Below are 18001 nucleotides of genomic sequence, written 5' to 3' on the forward strand. Positions count from 1 at the left end.
TGGAATGACTTTAATTTCATTTTGCTCCTTAATGGGAGTCTTGTGTTAAATAACATAACATTGTATATGTTCTAGCTGCACAATTTAATGCCGTCAGACCAAGCTGGGAGCCCAATGGAAAAGACAGTTACAAGAATTGGACTAACAGAAGTGTGATTATTCCCTTGGTTATTTTTCCCTTAATCGTCTTCTGGCCACATGTAAAGCAAGGTGCTAATGATGCATAGAAAGCATCTGACGTAATGTCTGACAAAGTAACATTCACCTTCCCATTAGGGCACCCCTTGCTTGGCAGAGTTGGCCCTTTCACTGGTGTTTAGGGTGTCTGATGTATCATTCCCTGCTTTGGCTGGATCAGTAGCCTGTCACCATCTACCTTTAAAAGCTGGGCAATGGAACGGAGCCTCAGAGAAAATGCCAGACTCTGCGTGTGTGTATATGACAGTGTGTTCAAGTACAGGTGACTTAAGGCACCGACACAGCCATCCATACAGTAACACACAGGCATGAAGATTAGGTCTCCCTGGACCAAGTTGATGCCATTTTTGCGTTATCTTTAAAAGGTAATGCAAATGACATGTGAATATGTAGAATAGCGCTTTTGATTTGCTTCAGTTCTCCAAATGGCTTGTAGCTAGCTTTAAAGCAGCAAACACTTTACAAGACACCTTTTCATTTATTTTTTGTTTCCCCAGCAAATTTGTGACATGATAGAACCCCCTGCTTTGAGTAGCCTCTGGGACTGGGGGGACGGGTATCGACGCACCTAACTTTAAATACCTGCACTGTAGACTTCAATTTGCATGTAGACAACTGATCAGCCAGGCTTCCCTTGCCGGCCCTGTATTTGCAGTCTGCCTGAAGGTTGACTGCACCCTGGCAGTGGCTTTTATTTTCTGCTGCCAGTAATGGGAGCCTGGGGGAGCAGTCGGGATGCCTGCCTGGCAGCTCCGGGCAGGTCGGCAGGCTGAACCTCGCTGCTGAGGGCTGCGCTCGCTCTGCGGTACCGTTGTGGTAAGAACAGGCAAACGGTGAAAAGCTCAATGTGTTCACTGACGATTAGGTAAAGAGGATGGTGCTGAAAAAGATGCTGCTAAACAGGCAAATTCAGTGTGGTGGAAGCAGGCAATATGATTATTCCGCAGGTAAAACAGTAAAGAAACAAATAGCCTTTCTCTCCAAAATCAAATTCCCAGCAAGACGATGAAGGAGGCTTTGCACTTCGAAGTGTGTTAATTAACCTAGCCAGTAGACACCTGTTAGCTTAATTAACTGTTACCATTTCTGTAGACACAATGCCAAAGCAATTAACCAGCAACTAGATGTGATTTCTAGTGATATATTCAAGTATTACGTTTTGTGAAATTAGAAATTGACTAAGCATGGGAATGATTTAGTTGTTTTTAGCAAAAATGAAATACGCCAAGATGAATTAACAAAACAGCGTGGTAATTTGTAACCTTTAAATTGTGTTGTGCTGTGTGTGAATTAGAACTGAGGCTCGTAGGACTGTAGGCACATCTTGATCGGTTTCTGATGTCTAAGCAGACTAAAGTTGTGGGTGATTATCGAACCTCCCAAATGCCGGAATGGTGACACTCACTCAAGCTACTGTCTGTCCACAGAGCACAAAAACAGCATCAGAACCCCCACTAGCTCCCTCTGTTTCTGAGGAAGAGGATGAAGACGATGAAGAGGAAGATGACAATGAACCTCCACCTGTAATTGCGCCTCGGCCTGAACATACAAAATCAGTAAGTCCCAGCTTCGGTTAGCGCTGTATTTGATGTCGTTCAGAGCTGCATGTTTCTTGGTCGGGCAGCACTCGCCATTTGGGGATGAAGGCTGAGGGTTGGAGTCCTACCATGACATAGTGTTTCACCCAAGCCACTGACAGCAGAAAAATCTGGTTTGAACTTTCGCATTGAGCTAGGAGTTTCCTGTGATTCTAATAGGGACCATGAGTTTGTCTTAGTATCAGGTAAGAAATAGCATTGTGTCTTTTAATGCCACCGCTGTAAAAGTGAACAGCTGTGTCTGAAGTATCTGTGTAAGCTCTCTGTCATCAGTGGAGAGAGTGGTCATCAGACACAGTTCATGCCCTCGCAGGATACATAGGAGAAACTGTTCCCTGGGAGGTACCTGTCCCTCTCCACAGACTGTGTGAGGAGCTAGGAAAAGAGCTTAGACTACACCTTCAACTTTCACATGAGTGGAGTTTGGTGGGAAGAACCCCACGCAGCTAGGCGTTGTAAAGAGAAGGTGCCTGAAGGACTGGAACACGCTTCCTAATGGCCACTCCCTAAAGGCTGGGACACTGGTGAGAAGGCAGTTCAGCAGTTGTGATCAGAAGAGGGAAATGCTCCCTGCTTCTGTTCAGACACGTACCAACTGAAGAGTCATTTTGTTACCCCTGATAACACATGAGCATCAAGGAACAAGGCTCTGGGGCCCTGGCCAGATCTATTTCTGTATCCTTAGAACGCAGTAAATTCATTGTTTCAGTCATCTTTCAGAAAATTAATGAAAATTGAAAATGACAGTGGCCGTGAACTTGTGTAAAACAAGCTTTCATTTTTGCCTGCGTCGTTTGAGAAGTGGACAGCAAACACAAACATTTTAGGAGCCCTGGATGTGGCAGACAGCATCTTCCTAAGGCTTTGCATTTGTGATAGGATCTCAGGGGCATCTCTGCAAAGCACCTTTCTGACACAAAATAATTTCTTGTCACAGATCTACACACGCTCTGTAATTGAACCTGCCGCTGCACCAGCACCAGCTAAAGAAGCCACCACTCCTCAACCTGAGAACTCGAACACGAACACTTTGTACAGAAACACAGACCGGCAGCGAAAAAAATCCAAGATGACAGATGAGGAGATCCTAGAGAAACTGAGTATGTTTTCTGCATTTCTTGTGTGATAAAGCAGTACCGCATGCGTGCCTCGGGATTATACGTACCAAGTGGTCGTCCTCTCTTCAGTGGCAGTCACTGACGACTCCCTACACAAAGTGTTATTGTGGGAGTGAGAGCACGCTTGGGGTATTCCTCCTGCCTCTGAGGGCAGCTGTGACCGGGGTGGATGTGCCTGAGCTTCCTTCTGTGCTGAAGGCAAGAGCAGAGATTGTTTCTGGTTGAGCAGAAGGCCGTGACCTAGTGAATGACCTAGTGAACTCCTGTGTGCCGGTGGGCAAATTGAACAGAATATTAGGGTTACTAAATGCTCTTCACACTCCTGACTTTCTCACCAGTCATCAGAACCAAATTATTTTCCAGAAATGTGTTCGAGTTTTGGTTGGGTTTTTTCAGTTGGGTTTTTTGTTGTTGTTTTTGTTTGGTTTTTTACCAGTAGACATCTACAGCACTAGGCTGTTGCCTTCAGCCTGAAGGAGCTCTCCTGCCTCAAATATTGTATTGGTGCCAGTTTTATGATTGTTGTTACTACTAATAGTTTTCCTAATATATTGGAGTTAGTTTTTGTTAGAAGTCTACATTTTTGTCAGAGAGAACTCCTTTGAAGAAACATCAGTTGACACCATGGATAGAGAGGAAGAGGTGTTTTCAGTGTGTCCTCCCCTTCAACAAAAAAACAGGCAATTTTATAACAATCCTTTTTTTTTTCTCTCATTTTTTGTCTTAGCATAAAACTGCACTGCAAGCATTTCTCAGGAGCCAGCCTCCAGCACATTCCCTGTATATTCCTCAGACACGTGGCACTTTGTCATAGCTACTTCCCAGCCAGTTAATACTATTAGAAACATTTGGCCCCAACCCCCCATGCAGATCATACTCTAGGATAACACACCAAGTCCTCGTGATGCTGCGGTACAACCAATTTAATCTGCTTCTGGCATGTAGTAGCTGGCAGTGCTGTGTTCTCAGATAATCAATTGTTAGGTTCATAACATACGAAGTTTACTCTGTGTCTACCATTAACTGTTAGGACAGAAGGTGGATTGATCTACACTTCCTTGTGTTTGATCTCAAAGTCAATAATGGTCTGTCTTTAATGGGGCAGCTGTTTCTGAAGGGGTGCAGTCTGCCTGTGGCTTCTTCACAGTGGTTGTCGGTGCTCATTCTTGTGCTACACCAACCTTTTTGTCGTACCTGCCCCGCCACTGATGGCTGGTGTGACTGCAGAGGCTCAAGCCTTCCTTAGCTGAGAGATTTCGGCTGCCTGTGTAGAGTTTTCTGCACCCTCAGCAGGTTGACAGAACTATAAGGAGCTGTATGCCAGTGGCATTAGGGTCTGTCCAAGGGGTAAGTTCAGTAGCTTTAGCTGAGAGCACATTGAAATAAACTCCAGAGCAGGCAGTTAGTTACCTGCAGGTATGTAAGCCTGTAAAGGGAGGAATTGTAGCTTCTTCAGCTGAGGCTCAATGTTTGAGGCAGGCTTTCGCTGTGAGATCGGCAGGTACCCTGCATACGTGAACGTAAGTACACGTGTCGTTCCTTCACGCTTCTGCGTATGCCAGATGGAGGGCTGAGCCCTTGAGTTATTGTGTGTAATATCTTTGAAATATTACATGCTTTCATGCTTTTTCTTTCTTAAGAATTTGATACCAAGTGAGCAAGGTCTGAAGGTCTGCCTTGGGCAAATTGTGATGTGGACAGTGAAAATCTTTTTGTGCTTTCTTGAAGCTATGCGAAAACAGGGGATGATGCTTTTTTGTTATAGACCTGGGGTAATTATATTTAAGAATGTCGTGGTTGTTTTTTTACTGTTTTGTTTTGTTTTAACTTGTATGATGTCTCCATCTTGCCTACTTCCCCCACAAGTGATTTTATGCTACTTTTGGAAGATGTCCTCTGCCCTCTTTTATTTTAAATTGCTTTCATAATTCTTTTTGGTTTGAAATAACTTGGGGTTTTTTAGAGCCACTTTCATTTCAAGTTTTACTAGGGAGTAAAGCCTGTAATATTGAGATAAGATCAAACAAAATTCCGTCTGTAATGAAATCACGAATATGTTCCACTGTAATTACAAAACAGAAGTGGCCCAGTTCTGCTTTCTTAGCCACTTAATTTAGGACTCAATAAAGGAAAGTGCTTAAAGACATCAAATTGCTGATAGGTTTATCTTTTGTCCGGAGTAGGGAGTGCTTCTCTGAACTGGAGGCACGTACCAGTGACTTTGTTGATTTTAGTGCTGTCATATTTGATGTGCATTGGCTTAAGCACAGGAAACCAGCCTCAAACACAAACTTGTGAAAACAGCTACTCATGTTTTGAGGGAAAACTCCAGAAATCTGAACTGCAAAATCTCTGCCAAATTGGGAAGAATCTTTTTCAAAATATTTATTACGCAGTCTTTTTCTTGTGAACTTCTATGAACTTCTGATATCTGTTGTGATAGATACACGGTTCCATTAACTGGCTGAAAATAGCACCTAGCCAGACACCGACGGCACAGCGTTTTCCCTGTTACCCAGCCCAGCGCAGGATTACGGCCGCGTTTGGTGTGGTACTGCAGAGTCTCAGGGGGATCCCTGTCTGGGGGACGGCTAAGCTCTGCAGTGTGAGCAAGGGGGTATGCTTTCTCATCTCGCATCCCTTCTTCCAGTCAGTTCAAAAGGAGTCCCAGAGTCCTCTGGTCATGTTCTTCTTGACTGAAGAGTTATCTTTTAATGGAGACCCGCTACAGAGAAGCAGAATGAAAGCTTTGTCTTACGGGATGTGTTTCATTGAGACGAAACTATGAAAAGTTAACCAGGTCATGAAAGCATTATGTCCTTGGCTCGGACTCAGACAGTCCAGTTACTGTAACCCTTGCAGGCTGGCACAGCAGGGCAGGACAGCTTCAGGCTACTCGAGACTGTAGCATCCTCAGCCAGCGGGCAGGCGCTCGCACTGCCATCAGCAGTGGGCACTGGCTGGCGTTCCTGGAGTCCGGGTGTGGGGGGGTGTCTACTGTGGGGCGAAGGAAACCTCTTCTCCTGCAGCTCCCATTAGCGATCTTGCCAAGGCCAGCAACGTTGTTGTAGCAGGGAGTGTACCAGATGGTGTTGATGCCCCGTTTTCTTGCCATGCTGGCAGGCAGGATGCCTGGCTAGGCATCCAGTCAGATGCCCGTTTGGATGCTAAAGCCTTTTGCTCCAGAGACATGGCCTGGACAGGGGAGAGATGCTTGTTACTACTTACAGCGAGTGGTGCATCACCTACTCTTGTTTTGGATGCACAGATGAACAAATAAGTACATGTTTGTATTTGTGATACAGGAACATTGCCAGATCAGTCAAATAAAACATGCTGCAAAACATTGGAAGCCTTTCCTCCTGAACTAATCTTCTTAACGTGTTTGTGATGTACATTCCAAGTTAAATCTTCAGAAGTCATTTGCATTGAGCCATCACCTTAAACGTCATTGTTTGTACTTTATCTAGGAAACTACCGGACCAGAAAAAACAATACTTTTTTTTTAATTATTCCTTTGGATTTGTTTTGAATTTATCAGTTTTTGGCTCTTTCATTCCGTGCAAGCACAGTGTCCTGATTACTGCTTTCTTTCCTTCCCCTTCACACTGCCTACACCTCTGAGTGGGCAAGAAGCCATCAAGCAGCGCATGCTTTAATTTTCACCTTCCACTGGCACATGACCTCCACGGTGGCTGATGCAGTCGGACTGTCCCATGCCCTGTGCTGGCCGCTGGCCCAGCCTTCCCACTGCTGCAGCGCAGCCCGGCTGGCCTGGCTGCTCAGTCCCATCACCTGTACCCATGAAATTATCAGCATCTCATTTGTGCAGCTGCCTGTGTGAGGCTCCTGCCTGAGGAGTATCGCTCTTGTTGCCCATCGTGGCCCTGCTTGTTTGTGAAGATCAGCATGTGTGCAGTGTTGAGAGCGCAAGTCAAATGCTAGTAACTGGTCCGGGTCAGGTTGAAGACAGGCAGTGTGGTCCTTAAAAATGGCGCAAGCAAGGTCTTCAGAGCTCAACCTGGTAATAAATTACGGGGGGTCATAGTTCTTAGAGCCCCATAATTATTGATTAGAACATGAGATGCTGTTCTTGAAAAACATAAAGGTCTTTTGGCAAACAGCTGAGAGATTGAGAAATCCCCTTCTGGAAACACTTTGCAATATTCTTCCTGTTCTGAAAATGGCACGTATTCATAAAAATTGATTCCAGAACCCAAGGTGCATTTCATCTTCGGAAGTATTGAACGTTATGTTGAATCACACAGAGTTATTTTTCCTAAGAAAACAAAGGCTATGTTGTTCCAGCTCTCATTAATGTTTATAGACAACAAACACTTACTTGCATTGGTACTTGTTCTTTTCTAATATCTGTCTCCTGTGAATGTTTCTCCATGTTCTTCGTTTCCTGTCAAGGTAACTCTCTAAAGGACTGTAGAAAACCAGTCTTCGTGGAGGCTGGCTGTGCTACAGAGCTGCCTGTGGGGTGTTACCCAACTGACTACAAACAGTTCACAACCCCAGACCGTGGGGCTGCATTTCTGACCTGCTGGAAGGTGGTACCTCCGTTTTTAAGTGAGCATCTTTCACTTTGTTTTTTTCAGGGAGCATTGTGAGTGTGGGAGACCCTAAGAAGAAATACACTCGATTTGAAAAAATTGGTCAAGGGTAAGTCTAATCACAGTTGCTTGTACAAAAACATGGTATTTTGCTATTGTAATATCAAGTGTGAAGTTGAGCCAGCTTCAGACATGTTCAGACACTGAATTTAGATTCTCCTGTCTCTCAGTATTGATCAGAATTTACGACTTTGGTAAGAAGGCATTATCAAAGACAACTTCATGCTGGCAATATCTTGCCTGCAGCAGGGAGCAGGATCTGGAAGATCTACTGTCCCTCCAGTGTGTGGCATGTTTGCTTGTTTTCTTATGAGGAATCATTTTTGTATGTTTCAAAATAATATGGCTACACTACAGAAAGGAGAAAAATCTTTGTTGCCTAAAAGAGCAATTTAACACCTGATAGTTGTCAGATAAATAACGGTTCTCAATAACATTTCTTTCAAATATTTTTGCTTAAAAAAAATACTCAGTAATCAGGATTATAACCACATAGTTTAGAAACTGAAACCTAAGGTTGGATGATAAACTCTCTTTTCTAGCAGAGGTAGTTAAACCCCAAAAGTTTAGTAACAAATGCAGTGGATCACAAAGTACTTCATTGCCTACCTGATGGCAGAGCACTTGTGGATCCTGCAGGTTGTAGGCATTTACTGAAGATAATCAACCAAGCTATTCCCTTTTGAAACCAAACTTTGCTTGCATTAGGATTGATTTGAAATATTTCCTATGTGAGGAGGCAAGAACAAAAGAAATTAGATCAAAATTAGGTGTTTGACTTGCATTTTAAGTACGGATGGATTCCCTGCTTGGTGCAAGTTTCCTTGGCTGCGTTGTAATTCCAGGAGGGCTGGTGCCATTTGTGCAACACCAGGATCCCTCTGCTGTCGGTGTATGACAGGAGCTGTTTACTGACATCAGGAGATACTTCTCTGCCTGAACTGCTTGTGAAGTTTGAACTCGGGGTAGCATGTTGCTGACCTAGAACTGACATATACGGCGGAAAGCCAGACACACTCGTGCTCTTTTCTCCGGCAGGCTTTATCGCAGATGTGTCTTGTTTGGTAGGGTGCTTGTGGGACCGTGTTTCTGCTCCATTCGTTCTGTAAAAACCCTTTCTCAGATTCCAGCTTGCTTTCTACCCGAAGCTTTGGTTCTTATTGTCATTCGTAAAGTGTCGGTGGACACTTAGAGCTGTGCCAGTCTCCCCTAAGATAAGTGTCAACTGAAGAAGTGAGAGTCAGAATAAACATGCGTGTGAAGCAGATTATTGCTGTCACCATGAGTCTATGACCATCACCCTCACAATCTTTTATTTTGACAGTCCTAGGAGTGAGCTTGTACAGAGGTGCCTCAACAACTGGTGGAAAGACAAGTGGCTAATTTCTGGCCCGAAAGGGTATCTAGATTGATTTCCTCCAGCTTTTAGTACGGCCTGAAGATTGCACACCCTTCTTACGGAGGAGCGCGTGTGCTGCCGTAACCAGCTCATGACTGTAATGCTGGTGGTCAATTTACAGTGATGGGGAAAGACCCTAAAGAAAAAAACAATCATCACAAAGGTAATGAAACAGGATGAGGAGGAGGGACCGGACTGCTGCATGGCTGGGGTTAGTGTGTCTGTCTGCAGCAGGGCCGGGCTGAGGTGCACTGCCTTGGATGCTGCTGATGTGCTTAGATGATGCAGGTGCCAGCTCCTGAGCTGCCTGCCCTTGCAGTGAGTCGGGTACAGTTACGCCAAAGGCGCTAGCAGCGGTGGAAGCCAGTAGGTTTTTAGTAGCTGCTGACAAGAGCACTGCAAGGCAGCGGGAGAGGTGGCTGCTCAGAGAACTGCAGGTAGAAAGCAACTTCTTACTTGGGGAAAAGCAACTTGGCTGGCACGTAGCACTTGGTGGCTTCACGCGGCTGGTAAGTTAAGAAACAGTGGGATGGCTGTACAGCCACTTTGCAGTGAGCGGTAGCCAGCAGGCCTGTGCTGAGGAACAGGTCAGCTTCAGTGCCGAGTCTCTGGCTTGTCATCTTTCTCCAGCTAAGGACTGAAAATGCTGCTGACACCGAAGGAAACGTAGTTACCTGGTGCTTGACAAAGAGGCTGTGTTTGCTCAAACAGTGTTAGCTCTTGCGAGAAAGACAAATTATTATGGAGCTATGAGCAGCCTGGGTTCAGGTTGGTTTTTCTTTTTTAACTTGTACTGCTCTGCATCACAGTGACACAGATCTAATTGTGGGCCCTGGTACTTGCCTAACTGCGTTAAAACAAAGATATTACAGAAGCCTTTAAAAGTTAGATACAGATCAGAAATTATAGTGGCTTAGAAGTAAAAGTTTGTAATGCAGAATCGCAGAGCCCTTGCAATTCATTCACAGCTTTATTTAAATTACTCACCTTTATCTGAACTCTTCACAGATGGCCTGGAGCATACCAGAAGCATCCTAATTGAAATACCCGTTTTAAAATAAACCCTGATAGGACTTTGCTGAGGAGATACAGCACGGTATTAGCAAGTCTGAATAAATGGTGTTGGCTTTTTATGCAAACAAATTGGATTAATCTGGACAATTAGTCATAGGAAAATGTATTTGCATTTATATTAAAAGAATACATAGCGTGCCCAATGAGAACATTGTTCCCAACACAGACATACGGTCTCTGGTGCCTGTTGAATTGAAATGCTTCAGAAATATTTCAGCCTGCAGGTAAACAAACAAGCCGGGGGATCACGTAAAAACGAGCAAACCGATTATGGCTTTTTCAGTCAGTGGGACACTTGCTGGATGCACGTTCCCGTCTCTCAGAATTCCCACCCTGCCTGTCCCTTGCCTCGCTGCCAGCGCTGGCAGTGTAAGCCTGTGGTCAGAAAGAAGCCCCATGAGGGTTTACAAGCCTGCAGTTGGTTTGAAACCCAAAGGGATTTCCTCTGATCGCGGCCTTTCCAGCCCTTCACGTCATTACAGGGAAATAACCTCTTCTAACGAGAGGCAGGTGGCAAACCAAGTCCCAGGCTGCCTAGTCTGCAGGTGAGCGTGCCACTTAGTTCTGGTGGCTCTGCAACAGCACCTGTGTCTGCCACAGAAGCCAGACACAGACACCACGAAGGGTCCTTCAGGCGTGTGGCACACCTAAGGGAAGAGCTGCTGACAGCTCTTGGCAGACAAAGAAGCTGCCTGAGGACTCTCTGTTTTGAGTAGTTCTCCATTTGGGTGTGAAACAAAATATCTGCCTTTAACCTGCCTTAGCTGGGACCTGGCGGGCTGGCTGGAGAACAGTTTCCTTGTGTGCCGGAGAAAGCTGTGGCTAGATTCTTTCCTCGACTGGCTGTCACACATGTTCAGGTTCTCAGAAGGGCTGGGTGGTGTTGCTCGAGTTTTACAGATAGATTCAAATCAGAGGTCTGAGAAGGTGCAGCTAGACTGTATGTTATGTTCCCTGGGGAAAGCACACACACGCACACAAAAGGGAAAAAACCCCACCCAAAAATCAACAAAGCAAAACTGGAGAAAATGGGAGAAGAATTAAATATATTATTTTCCAGTTTTTGCAGACGCCCCCCCCTTAAGTTTTGAACTAAGATAATTTAGTATGTACATTTGAGTTTTGCACCAGCCCTTTTTCTTCATGTTGGACATAAGTCTTATCTTGGATGCCCTGCATGGCAGAGGGCTGGCTGCTGCGCTGCGGGCTGAAGGACCGGGGGAACAGAAGTGTTCTACAAACACTGCAGGCAGCAGAGATCTATCTGGGCTGGCTTTCACGTACAGGGACTAAGCTGCTTCTCATTTCTTTGCTGCTGTTTTGTTTCTAGGGCCTCGGGAACTGTGTATACAGCCATCGACATTGCTACAGGGCAGGAGGTAAGTGTCAAGAGTCCCAGCAGATCTGGCAGGTACTCAATGCTTTCCCTTCTGGTAAGGGGAGGGGGCTTTTGGATTCTTTACTCAAGAAGTAAAGATTACAGTAAAGATCAAGTAGATCTTTACTGTAAAGGCTGTTCCTTTGAAGCGCAGACCAGTGTCAGCCTGTAAGATCTATCTTCTGGTGAGGCTGTTCCTCCTCAGCACAGACTGCTGTCAGCTGGCAAATACATCACCTACTGTCTTCAGCTTTTCCATGAAAGCTCTTCAGGGGCCATGTGGTTCTGTGCCTCAGTAACTGAACACTTACTGTGGCCCTCTGCTTTCCAGTAACCATTACACTGAGGTGTTGATTAATGCCTGAAAAGGTGCCTGCGAATTCCTGAGGGGAGGTCCTCGTCCCCCCGGAATCAGGAAGAGCCTTGCTGGTCTCTGTGCTTGGGCTGGTGCTTCACCCGTAGCTTTTAAGACCAATTGTAAGAAAATTATTTTTTTTACTTACTCTGTCTGCAGGACAAGTCTGTGCTCTCCACAGTGTCATTGGTCCAGCCTGGTGCTATGTTCCATCATCCCAGACTGGGTATTTTAATGGAGAGAAATCTGTAAAGAAATCTCGGCAAGCTTTTGGGCTGGCTAAAAACTATACAATTTTTATTGCCATTGTAAATGTATGGGTTTAGAAATAGTTACATCTCTGCTTCCCAGTGGGCGTGAAGTTGTGCTGTTGCAGAGAATATTGGTGTCTCTATACAATTTAACTCTTTAATTTACAGCATAAAAATTGACCTGTAGACCTGGCCATAGATTAGTTAGCAAAACAAATTGTTAAAATCTATAGGTCTGAGTAACAATGTATTATTTAATACATTACTATTAATATTTTAATTTAATTATATTAAATATATAAATTATAAAAATTAAAATAAATATTAATTTATTAATAAATAATAAAGTAGTAATGAGAGGGCTCCGGAGAACCCTAGGGGTGGTCACAAATGTCCCTGTGGCAGGGAGGAATGAACAGCTTCAACACGTTGCTTAATTTTTGGACATTAATTTATTAACGACCAGAAAGAATGCAAGGAGGGAAGCAGTATCTTTCAGAGAAGGATACACTAGCTCTGTCTTAATTATTAAATATATTAATGCATCAACTAGCTGATGGAGGCTGCCATCATTCAGTCCCAATTTGCCTTAATCTCAGGTTCAGACAGTGATACTGTTTAGCATTTTTTCCATCATGCGTTTGATCTTCAAAGTATCATGAAAGACTTAATTTTTTAATTAAGGAGAGTTCATGTTTAGGATGCGGTTTTGTGGTTTAGTCCTGCTGAAGCTGGTTGACACACACACACTGATGAGTGAGAAGGTGTGTATCGAGAGCAAAGGGCTAAACGATAACAGTCGTGTTTAGGACCGGTGTCAGCAATGGCCCGTTACAGCCCGTGAGCTGGTCCCAGGGAAGCAGGAGCCAGGGGTGTGAGAAACAAATCCTGGCGGAAAGCAGCGTTAGCTCTGACGGCCCCTGTAGTGGCCGACTTAAAGTGGCATCTTAACATTCGTTTCCTTTTCCAAGCCAGAGTTTTTGAATGTATACAAACCCTGCCTGAAAAGCCTGGCTAGGAGACGAGGAGTGAGAGCGGAGGGGTGGTCTCTGGCGTGCCACGTCAGGAGTGGGACCAGGCGGGGGGAACTGGCCAAACTGCGTGTGGAGGGAGCGAGAGGCACCTTTAATAGCCACAGGACCACGGTGCGTGTCGGGCAGTGGGGCTCTTCTGGGACCTCGAGGAAAGGTGGATTTGTAGGAGTCCTTGGCTGGAGCCGAGCTGGGTGGCAGGAGAGGGCTCAGCAAGGAGGCCGGGATGAAAAGCTCAAGGGGACACCGTGGCTGCCTGGGGGGAGACGGGACAGGGCAGAGGAGGCAGGAGGAGGCAGGATGGCTACAACGGTTCATAGCAAGGGGGACCGTATTAGTGATAAATGGACAAGGTGGTGTCTTGGAGAATCCTGTTGCTCTTTGGGGCCGCAGCTTAAGATTTCTGATTTATCGTTTCTGGCTGTCAGAAAATACATCTGAATCGTACTGGTAGTTTCTCATCCACCTGCAGTGCTGCGCTTTGTAACTGCTCTTAAATAGAGGTCTACAAGGGATCTAAAAGCCCCAAGCTCTGCTTATAACCCTGGGTGTATCCATAAAATACCACAGAATTGATTATTCTTTTTAAACCCAGAAAATAATTGCAAATTTAAACTGTTAAAGAATTTTATTTAGGGTTGCTAAATCAAAATTCAAGACATTAGGAAGTGCTAGGATTGTTGGTTGTGGTTTTTTTGGTAACCTTAGCTATCTTTTTAGTATGGCATTTTATATGTAATGTACATATGTCTGTTCTTATGCAATCAAGTGAATATCAGCAGTTGCTGTAACAATGATCAGTATATTTTTATATATTTTCACAGTAACACAATCACTTCCTGCTTGCAAAATGTGCATGAATAATAATAGTGGTGATAAACTAAGGCCATTTGAGAAGAACATGCATCTAGAGAGTGGTGTTAGAGATTTGTGGTTGATAGTTTAAAGACCATTTTTACGGATTTTACAAGGCAAAATGTATATGGCTGTGTGTCCTGTAACTAGCATCCAAGCTAGCAGAGGAATAGGGTGTTGTAATATAAGTTACTAATTTAATATATGTAATATAAGTTACTCTTACATTATATAATATGTAATATAAGTTACTCATATGTCTAATAACAAGACACTTTGGCACAGCTCTGCTGTGTCGTTCCAAAAACACTCACTCCATGTTCATTCTGATCTTGTGCAACAGACTGCCCAAGTTAATGGTTTTCAATGTCATTTTAGGTGGCCATAAAGCAAATGAATCTCCAACAACAGCCCAAAAAGGAACTAATTATTAATGAAATCCTGGTCATGAGGGAAAATAAGAACCCCAATATTGTTAACTACTTAGACAGGTAAGTATTTCAGGTATTACCATGTTCATTTATATGCTGCAAACTAAAGAATAAAAGAAAACTTTGGTCACTGGCAGCAAATTGACCTCTTTATTATTTATCTACTCATATACAATGCATGGGAGGAGATTACTTTTTGTCTGCATTAATCTTTTCTGGCATACATAGTTTGAAGACTGTTTTCAAAAGCTGGATCAGCTATATCTTACTAAAACAACAGCCTGTAAGTTCACAACCTCCATGTTGTTTGGTTGGGTTTTGGTTTGTTTTTTTAAGTTGATCATATTTTCTGTGTCTTGTGATAAGTCCTGATAAATCATCATCGAAATTATTTCCCTTGGGCTGTTCCCACAATTTTCCACTGCTGTGGATGCCAGGAAGACTAGGTTCTTGTTTCCAGAAATACATAATTTGCCAGTTTTTAATTTTTTTTTCTATTTCTGAATGTATTTTATGTAAGTTTTTCCAAACTGTTGACCAATTTCTGTCCTCAGTGGTACACACCCTCGTACCATGGACAACTGAAAGCTGTGTGGCCTTGTTCCTGGAGTTAGTAACTGAATTTATGTGTTGTGATGATGAACCAGATGATGTTATATGTCCTGGTTCAAGATTTATCTTTGCTGTTACTCAACTGCATTTTTCAGTTGCTTGCCATCTAAGATGTCTAATTTTTCACTTGTGTGCCTTTCTCATTTAGACTGCACAGATTCTAAGTACTGTAATAGCCAAGGAATGTCTATTTGTTTTATTCTGTCTTCATTTAAATTGATCTGGAAACAAAAATCAACTGTAGTCTTTTCCATAAGGTAATTTAGCTATGCACGTTCATCTTAATGCCATTGTTTTCTTCTTTCAGCTACCTAGTTGGTGATGAGCTCTGGGTGGTTATGGAATACTTGGCTGGAGGCTCTTTAACCGATGTCGTTACGGAGACATGTATGGATGAAGGACAGATAGCAGCTGTCTGCAGGGAGGTAAGGGGTCCCACATGGGCTTCTGATGACTTGGGACGGGATGGTACTTCTGAACAGGTGGTAAGAATGTGAGTGATTTCATGTTCAGAGCTGTTTCTGTGTTGTTTTTATAATACGGAGAAGAAAGAGCATCTGAAGTGGACTGCCTGCCGGTATCACTGCACTTATTATACCCTGTGGTTATATTCTTATATACTGTTACTGTATTTCTTTTTTATTTGTTTATATATATTTTTTATTTTTACTATTCCCAACTTTGCCTCTTTAAACCTTTGCCTGGAGCATGTCTATACTGCATTCCTTGCCTGTAAAAGCAAACATGCTGGTTGCAGAATTATTTTAAAATAATAACAAAGAAAAACAGAGGCTAATTTATCACAGCTCTCAGCTTAGAAGGATAGAGTTCCACCCAAAATGGTGTTTGCTTCTGAAAAATGACTAACATGCTACTTTCAAATCTGCTGTAGAACCTAACAATAAAATCTTTGTCATGCAACCTCCCACCCGAAAGTGATCCACTTTGTACGGAAGGAAGGGACTTTTTGGCAAACAATGGTGTTTCATGTGGATGGAGGTAGCACATTCATTGCAGCAGCAGTCATTCTGTCTGTGCTTTCAGGGGATAGTCTGTAACAATAAGTGACATTTCTCTTTCAGAAGCTAATATGCCTTCATTTAGAAAGTTATTACTCTAATAGTTGAAGCAGCAAGTCATTCCTCTTGACAGCACAATATTCTGCCATTACTCACAATTCATCTAGAAATTAAATCTTTTAGAGCCATTTCCTTTCTTGTGTGATGAAATCAGGTCATTAATTTTTACCCTCGTGTTTCTTTTTTATCTACCAGTGCCTGCAAGCGCTGGATTTCCTTCATTCAAACCAAGTGATTCACAGGGACATCAAAAGTGACAATATTCTTCTCGGAATGGACGGATCTGTCAAATTGAGTAGGTATTCTTGGTCGGGCGCAGGGTTCCCAGGACGTGTCGTGGTGCTGCTTTGACTGACTGCCAGTTACCCAAAAGCGATGCCTGTGCTAGCGCACTGACCACTGCTACGAGCTAAGAGCACAGTACCAGCGTGCAGAGAGGTGTAAAAAGGAAAAGGTGTAAAGAGTTGGCTTTGGTTTGTCTGTGTCCCTTCCGGAGAGAGGAAGTTGCAGTCTAAAGCTTCAAGTGAATAAAAGCCACTGCATGAAACTTGAGGGGTTTTTAAGTGGCCAATTCAGGATTTCCTTGGCTACAGCACTGAGTAAACAGAGCGTGGCCACGTTTCCAGATAGATTCAACAACGCTTTCACAGGCACGTAGTGGGAATATTTTTTTTTTTTTTTGCTTGGTTCTACAATTCAAGCTGGCTTTAACAACACTTGTTTTTCTCCTCAGCTGATTTTGGCTTCTGTGCTCAGATCACCCCTGAGCAGAGTAAACGGAGCACAATGGTTGGGACTCCTTACTGGATGGCACCAGAGGTGGTGACAAGAAAAGCGTACGGCCCCAAAGTGGACATCTGGTCACTTGGGATCATGGCAATAGAAATGGTGGAAGGAGAACCTCCTTACCTTAATGAAAATCCTCTCAGGGTAAGGTGCAAATAAGATCTGGTACCACTGTGGTTCTAATCTGTCCCCTGTTTTGTCTCCCATGAGACAAGGTTCCAGAGACATCAGCACGAGCTGGTTCTGCTGAGGGCCACTTCCCCGAGTGTCGCTGGAGCGTATCCCCGTGTCCCGTAGCTTAGGTTATGTCGGTGGGAGAACCTCAAAAGAGAAGTGACATGTAGCCCGTTCAGAACAACGGTGCTTGCAAGTTCCCATATGGTTTTTGAACTCTTTGAGCTGTATCTCTGAATGGCAGGAATTTTTCAGTGGCACGTTTCTCCAGTTGGGGAGTTTTTACGAAAACCATTTCAACTCTATCTGCAGGCAGGGGAGTCTTCAAACTCAGACCAGAGCCTTTCCAGAAGTGTCACTAGTTAGAGCAATGCCATAGTTATTTATTACCAAATACATGCCTGAAAGTATGTTTATGCACAGATACTTGTAGTAAACTAATGTATTTTTCATGTTTTGAAGTCATCATTGTTCCTTAAAATGAAATGACCAGTTCTTGGACCAAATAAGAGTGTAACAGTGGAGGAATGTATGCCAAGATAAAACCTCATGACTGATGGCTGAAAGGAAGTCAAAATGCTGCACAGTTAATTCCTGATAGGATGCAGGAATTTATGAGGAAATTAATTTTGACTTACCTGCATACATACATGATTTCTGTTAAGGTTAAAATTAAAATAGAGCATGACCTTTAGCTTTTCTCACAGCAGTAAAGCTGCGTGCTGTCTGGCCTGCGGACCCCAGGCTCTGTACTGCCGGCTGAAAAACGGGCAGGATTAAATCCTCAGCCGTACTGCTTAAGAAAGGAACAAAAAAATTACACAAATTTCAGTCTTCCGCTGGCTTTGAAAAAAGCTTCCTGAGTTTTCTTGGAAGACCTGGTTTGGTTGGTGCCTTGGGGTTGTGGTTTCACGTGCGGAGCGGTGTGTCACCTCGCAGGGGTGGGTGAGGAACAGGGAGGTTTGGGTTCGGGCTGTGCTGAGGGAGCAGAGTGCACCGTAGCCGGCAGGGTGGCCGCAGCCCAGATTTACCAGCACGGGCTT

General features: G+C 43.8%; 1 protein-coding gene across 3 annotated transcripts in view; it reads left to right on the forward strand.

Annotated features, from left to right (window-relative positions):
• The window catches only part of PAK3 (p21 (RAC1) activated kinase 3), an 81734-nt gene that overhangs the window by 57485 nt on the left and 6248 nt on the right, over positions 1-18001 (forward strand). For all 3 annotated transcript variants that reach the window (XM_080365912.1, XM_080365910.1, XM_080365911.1), the window contains exons 6-13: positions 1626-1754; positions 2734-2896; positions 7519-7582; positions 11337-11385; positions 14255-14367; positions 15227-15344; positions 16194-16293; positions 16732-16928. In XM_080365912.1, coding sequence (XP_080222038.1) covers positions 1626-1754; positions 2734-2896; positions 7519-7582; positions 11337-11385; positions 14255-14367; positions 15227-15344; positions 16194-16293; positions 16732-16928 — 933 coding nt within the window. The remainder of the gene's footprint in view (positions 1-1625; positions 1755-2733; positions 2897-7518; positions 7583-11336; positions 11386-14254; positions 14368-15226; positions 15345-16193; positions 16294-16731; positions 16929-18001) is intronic.

Source organism: Falco punctatus, assembly GCF_963210335.1.
Source record: "Falco punctatus genome assembly, chromosome: 15".
Classification (NCBI taxonomy): domain Eukaryota; kingdom Metazoa; phylum Chordata; class Aves; order Falconiformes; family Falconidae; genus Falco; species Falco punctatus.